Consider the following 6,795-nt stretch of genomic DNA (forward strand, 5'->3'; position numbering starts at 1 on the left):
AAGGTGGCTTACATAACACCTCTCAGTCTGCTCTTCTCCAGGCTAAACATCCCCAACTCCTTCAACTGTTCCTCATAAGGCTTGGTTGCAAGACCCTTCATCATCTTAGTTGCCCTCCTCTGCATACCTTCCAGCTTCTCAATATTCTCCTTAAACTGTAGTGCCCAGAACTGGACACAGGTCTCCAGGTGGGGTGTGACCAAGGCAGAGCAGAGTGTACTCAGATCTTGAGCCTTGAGGACCAACCTGCCTGGCAACTGCACTCATCCATAGGCTAAACTGCATGCACTCTTACTCGTTTACTATATATTTACTCTATTTATATGCCAAAAGGGTTAAACTGGATTTCTGTTTAAAATAATAGTTTATTATAACCTAAGGATCAAGGAAAGGAGATACACACGCAATTCTGAAACCACCAATGATGGAGAGAAGGTTCTGAAAAGAAATGGTAGTTGCTGGATGAACTGATGGGAGGAGCCTGGCTTTCTCAGCTGAGTTTAATTGAGGAAGTCATAGAATCATAGAATAGAATCATAGAGTTGGAAGAGACCACAAGGGCCATCGAGTCCAACCCCCTGCCAAGCAGGAAACACCATCAGAGCACTCCTGACATATGGTTGTCAAGCCTCTGCTTAAAGACCTCCAAAGAAGGAGACTCCACCACACTCCTTGGCAGCAAATTCCACTGTCGAACAGCTCTTACTGTCAGGAAGTTCTTCCTAATGTTTAGGTGGAATCTTCTTTCTTGTAGTTTGGATCCACTGCTCCGTGTCCGCTTCTCTGGAGCAGCAGAAAACAACCTCCCTCCTCTATGTGACATCCTTTTATATATTTGAACATGGCTATCATATCACCCCTTAACCTCCTCTTCTCCAGGCTAAACATGCCCAGCTCCCTTAGCCGTTCCTCATAAGGCATCTTTTCCAGGCCTTTGACCATTTTGGTTGCCCTCCTCTGGACACGTTCCAGTTTGTCAGTGTCCTTCTTGAACTGTGGTGCCCAGAACTGGACACAGTACTCCAGGTGAGGTCTGACCAGAGCAGAATACAGTGGCACTATTACTTCCCTTGATCTAGATGCTATACACTGTTGGCTCATGTCAAGTTTGTGCCAACAGTGTAACGCGGCAGCTAAAAAAGCTCTCTTTAAGTATCTTCAAGAAGACTTGAAGTCTCTTCAAGTCTCTCTTGAAGGTGCCACCATTACTCAGATGCAATAACTTGGGCTGAACCATTCAGAATAACGTGATGAATATACAGGACAGGAGCTGTCCATGGTGACATAAAACTGCTGCAGATTCTTTCTAATGACGTAATGCACAGACTCTAAGCCCAGTCACAGTATCTGTTTTATTATATATTTCCAAACTGTTGACAAAAAGGTCAGTGAGCATCTCTTCCAGCCCTTTAAAAATACAGGTTGTATTCCTACATCACAAGGTTTAGCACAGGGAGGCGGAGCCTGCTGCCCTCCAGATGTGGGGCTCCAGGGTCCCATAGGCCCCAACCGGCATGATGAGGAAGATCAGGGATCATGAAGCCCAACAACACCAGGAGGGCCAAAGGCTCTTACCACGATGGTGTGGAAGACATCTTGGATGTTGCCGTGCTTTCATTTCCTTTGACTCTTAATGTTTTTAATTGGTAATAAAAGAATAGTTCTTGGAAAGTGTCTATAGATTTTACTGCAATCTAGCAGTATAAAAATTTTGGTAGTGAACTAAATGAATAAATCTTCCAAAACCAGGTCAGTGAACTGGCTCAGTTAGAAGAGTGACCACTTTTCAGGAACAATTAAATAGCCTTTAAAGGTTAATTAAATTGGATTGGGGGACAGAGAAAAACCTGTTCCAGAGCCCCAGACATTTCCCATCCTAGATACCTTGAAGAAATTCACAGCCGTGCAAGCAATGCACTGATTCTCACTTTTATGCTATTTTAGGGGAAGGGATTTCCAAAAACCATTCCCAGCATTACTTCCCACGCCCACCTGATCACGCTGCAACAACCTCCCCCCATCCCTGCCATGCTGGCAGGGGCTGATGGGAGTTGTAGTCCAAAACATCATGGAGGGCACAAACTTGGCAAAGGCTGTTGTACAGATGATGATTAGTCAATGCCCCAAATGACTGTGTGGATTCAGAGGGCCACACATGAGATTCAAAGAGAGCTACGTTTGAGGTTGCGGCTCAGAGTCCTTCTTTGTTCAAGGCTTTTGCCCTTAACACTTGCATACTAGCCAGAGACATTCCATGAACCACATCCTCCAGCTTGTAGAAGGTCTGGAAGACGGTTGAGGATACCGAGTGGCACTCAAAATAGCGCCTCAGTGTGGCCAGGCTCTCCATGACTTCTGCCTTGGAAGGGCAGGGCACGTTCTTCGCCTTCTCTTCCTCTGCAGCTGCACAGGCTGGTGCTTGAACCCCTTGGAGCATTTCAGCACCCTCCTGGTCTCCAAAACACTCCAGCTCCTCATCGACCAGCACAAACTGTTCAAATTGTTGCCGGTCCTTGAACCCCAGGGCTTGGACCACGTCCATGGGAGGAGCTGGGATGCGGAGAGCCAAGCCAAAGCCCGCAGCTTGGAAACAGCTTGTGATGGTCTGTGGACAGACATCTAACCAGGCTTGGACTATCATATGAACAGCGTCCAAAAGAGTTAGGTGCTTTGAGAGTTCGCTTGCAGGAACGGGGGATCTGCTGTCGAGCACGGCAAGGAGGCGAAGAAGCATCCTCCTCCGGTAGTGGCATTTGAAGTTCTGGACCAGCCCATGCTCCAGAGGATGGATGCGGGAAGAGCCAGGAGGCATGAAAACCATCTTGGTATGAGAGAGCTCAGTGTCGGGATGCGCTGCACACGGGACCAAAAACAGCACCACGCTCCTGTCTGTTTGTTTCATGTCCTCGTTGAATTTCTGGAGCCACTCAGTGAAGATGGTCGCTGTCATCCATGCCTTGCTATCAGCTCTGTAGGTGACAGGCAACAGGTCCTCCCTGTCAACGCCTTGGAAGCCAAATGGCCTTCGTGCCTTGCCGACAATCAGGGCGTCCCTCTTGTCTGAAGCATCCAGATTGGTGCAGAGCAAGACAGTGAGCTGGTCCTTGGCTCCCTCTCCGCTGTCCCAAGCTAGGCCTTCTGGGGTGGCTCGAAACAGGATGCCAGCCTCCCCGCAAGCGTAGATGTCACGGGGGTCGTATTTGTTTAGGATGTAGGGCAGGACGTTGTTTTCCCAGCCCTCATCCTCCAGATCCTCGCTGTTCTCTTTCTCCTCCAGAGGTCTTCCACATGCCGCTTTCTGCCTAGCTTTGAAACCACGCAACCAACCCAGGCCTGCCTCCAGCTCTGGCTTCCTCCTGAACATCTTGGAGAGATCTCCAGCCTTCTCTTGCAAATGCATCCCATTGGCAGGGGTGCTGGACACACACCTGTGCTCAAACCACTGCAAAAGGGCCACCTCACCAGCCATGGTCTTCTCCTCTAGCTTGCGCTTGCGCCCTGGGTTGCCGTTCTTGCCCCACTCGGCCAGGATGCGCTCTTTGTTCTTGATGATGCGGCAGATCTGGGGCTGGGAGACCCCAAACCTCTTGGCCAGTTCGCTCTGGGAGACCTTGGGTCCTTCCAGCATCTCCAGCACCCGGACCTTCTCTTGCAGGGAGAGCTCCTTCCGCTCTTTCCTCTGCACGACAGTCTCGCTCGACAGAGGTGCAACCCTCTTCCTGCAGGTGGTGTGGTTGCTGGTATTCCCTGCCAGGCAGGCTCCCTGACCAGTGGCGAGAGCAACATGCTCCATCAAGCTCCTTCCACAGTCCCCGCAGATGTATGAGCATTGCCCGGTGTGGTTCAGACCGTGCTTTTCTAACTCTGCCTTTTGGGCAAAGTTCTTCCCACATTCCAAGCACCAGTGGGGCATCTCTCCCATCGGGGCTCTGCAGATCCCAAAGGCAGGCACACTGGGGCCACATCCCACTCTGTGGTCCATCACCAGACCCTCCTCACTGCCTGCTCTGGAGTCAGGCTGCCCTGGTTCCAAGTGGTTTTGCCCGAGGGCAGGAGGGCTGAGTCCATTCTCTCCACCTTTTTCAGGTGAGGCGTTGGCAGGAGGCAAGACCTCCTGCCTCTTTCGATACATCTCCGGTTCCTCCTCCTCCTTCACTCTTTTGGGATGCTGGTCCAATCCTGGAAAAGAAAAAATACAGAGGTGGTTAACTGAGTAACCAAAGGAAGTGCAATGGACTTCTATATGTTCTTCTATCTAACAGACCACCCTTCACCAGGTGACTTCCAGATGTTTGGGACTACAACTCCCATTAGGCCTAACTAGCATGGGGGTCCTTTGATCAGACTGGGCACTGCCAAGAAGAGCCTGGTGGCTGGATCAAGCCAACATCCTGCAGTCTTTCAGATAGAGGACTCGTATTATTTCTGCTTTTCAGATTATCTGCAGATAGGTAAAATCCTGCTTAAATGGTGGAAAGTGTGGGGTGGGACTTGGATAAGAAAGGGCATCATTGGGACGCTGTAAAACAAGGTGAGCACTGAACAGCTTCACGGCCACACTAAATTCCCCTGTGGAGATGAAGTCCCTCTTGAGAAGAAGGACAAGAATACAAGGAGAGTCTGCAGGATCAGGCCAATGGCCCACCTAGTCCAGAATCCTGTTCTTACAGTGGCCAACCAGATGCCCAGTATGAGGAACCCCCAAACAAGATTTGAGGACAAGAACAACTCTCCCCTCCTGTAGTTTCCAGCAACTGGCATTCAGAAGCATTGCTGTCTCCAACTGTGGAGGCAGAACAGAGACATCCTGGCTTGTAGGCATGGGGTGTAGATAATTTAGAAGGTGCAGAGCAGATGCCGGTGGAGGCTCTGTTTGCATAATGGGAGCCTGGCAGGTATGAGAGAGTATGCCTTGCTGGACCCACATTTGAACCATTAAGCCAGCCCTACTCTGGTGGAAGGCACGTGGGTGGCGCTGTGGGTTAAACCACAGAGCCTAGGACTTGCCAATCAGAGGGTCAGCGGTTCGAATCCCCGTGACGGGGTGAGCTCCTGTTGCTCGGTTCTTCTCCTGCCAATCCAGCAGTTCGAAAGCACATCAAAGTGCAGGTAGATAAATAGGTACAGCTCCGGCGGGAAGGTAAACGGCATTTCCGTGCGCTGCTCTGGTTCGCCAGAAGCGGCTTAGTCATGCTGGCCACATGACCTGGAAGCTGTACGACGGCTCCCTCGGCCAAGAAAGCGAGATGAGCACCACAACCCCAGAGTCAGTCACGACTGGACCTACCCTGGACCTTACCTTTACTCTGGTGGAATTTGGTGCTCCCCCTCTGTTCCCGTCTTCCACCAGGACCCTAAGTCAAGGTTGCATGCTGCATAGCTGAGTGACAGGGCTAGCAAATATTTCCGCCCATTTGCGAGGCAGCATAAATGCTGTCGTGCAAGAGTTGCAGGTTCCCCCACCACAATTTGTGGCTAATGGGACAGGGCAAAAACAATTTTCATTTACATTGAACTTTTTTGGGGGTGAGGTGCATTGAAAGACTCCTCCTCCTCCTCCTCCTCCTGAGGAACCACCCAGAAACTCTCTTCTCAACCCCATGCATGTGTTGGCCGAGTTGTTGCTTCCAAGGAGGTGAGTGGAAATCACTCTGCACATGCCCAAGGGCACGCTCTACTTTTCTCTTTTTGCTGCAGCTGTGAAAACAGCTTCCAGGACTAAAAGTCCCAAATCCCCGCATCTAAAATGAATCCCTCAAGCTCTCCGCATGCAGCTCTCCGAGACTCCAAGACTTCCTCAGAGCCATCCTTACCTGAATCTGTATCCAGTGGAACCTGGTCTTTTTGAGCCATCCTTCGCCAAGCCGGGATGGAGGCCCCACCGATGCTGCTCTGAGTATCCTCGCAGCACCCAGAGGCTTCAGAACTAGTGCTGCTACCAAGAGAGGATGCAGGGAGGAGAGAAAGGCTGAGGATGGAGGATGCTGGAAGGACCAGAGTCCGAGCATCTCCCGGAGACGAAGGCGAGTGCAAGGCTGCTCCCACTCCACCAAAAAGTCACAGGGCAGGTGAGGGTAGAGGCCTGTTTGCGGCTGCTCATGGGATGCTGCTCAGCTTCTCCCATCCGGCAAATCTCCCCACCACCTCTCCACCGCCAGCCCCATCCTCTCTGCTTGCTCTATGTTCATCTCGCCAATTGGTGCTGTGCCTTTCTGTTTAGGATTTCTTCTTGGCCTGGATTGGACAAGGGATCCCTCCAATGGGCAGCAATGGAGCTAGAGGAGAGAGAGAGAGAGAGGGAGGGAGGGAGAGGGAGAGGGAGAGGGAGAGGGAGAGAGAGAACAATGGTTCATTGGAAAAACCAACAGCGATATCCCCAGCAAGAGCGAGACAGCCTTTCCTGACGCAGCATACCCACAGACTGGGGCAGGAGGGTGCTGGAAGAGGACTAGGATGGGAATCTCTCCTCCCCACATGCAAATTGCTAGGGCTGCAAAAGCAAGCCTATTGCATTTCTCAAAGCCAGGGCTTTAAATGTAGGGGAGGCCACCTGCCTCTTTCATGGGCTGCTGCGGCAGAGAATGGGCACAAAGGAAATCTGTCAGGAACTTTAGAACCAAGGTTATCACCACTAGTCCATCTAGTTCAGTACTGTCAACACTGAATGGCAGCAGCTGTACAAGATTTCAGGGTGCGGGAAGATTCCTAGCCCTGTCTGAAGCTGCTACTGGGGCATTTTGCATACAAAACTGGTTTGTTGTGGCACTTACCCGCCCCCCACTTTAAGATTGTAGT

The 6,795-nt window shown here is 51.0% G+C and overlaps 1 protein-coding gene across 1 annotated transcript; it reads right to left on the reverse strand.

Annotated features, from left to right (window-relative positions):
- Positions 1–1,334: 1,334 nt before the first annotated feature.
- On the reverse strand, positions 1,335–6,275 carry LOC310661227 (tigger transposable element-derived protein 3-like). The gene is made up of 2 exons (XM_083406995.1): positions 5,814–6,275; positions 1,335–4,179 (listed from the first exon to the last, which is right to left on the reverse strand). The coding sequence occupies exons 1-2, from the start codon at positions 5,851–5,853 to the stop codon at positions 2,192–2,194; spliced, it is 2,028 nt and encodes a 675-aa protein (XP_083263121.1). The 5' UTR covers positions 5,854–6,275; the 3' UTR covers positions 1,335–2,191.
- Positions 6,276–6,795: the final 520 nt, after the last annotated feature.

Source organism: Podarcis tiliguerta (assembly GCF_965153285.1).
Source record: "Podarcis tiliguerta genome assembly, chromosome: 12".
Classification (NCBI taxonomy): Eukaryota; Metazoa; Chordata; class Lepidosauria; order Squamata; family Lacertidae; genus Podarcis; species Podarcis tiliguerta.

Coding starts and splice junctions, on each gene's coding strand:
- LOC310661227 (XM_083406995.1), bottom strand. CDS start 5,853: ATGGCTCAAAAAGACCAGGTTCCACTGGATACAGATTCAG. Junction 4,180..5,813: donor TCCACTGGATACAGATTCAG/GTAAGGATGGCT, acceptor TTTCTTTTCCAG/GATTGGACCAGCATCCCAAA.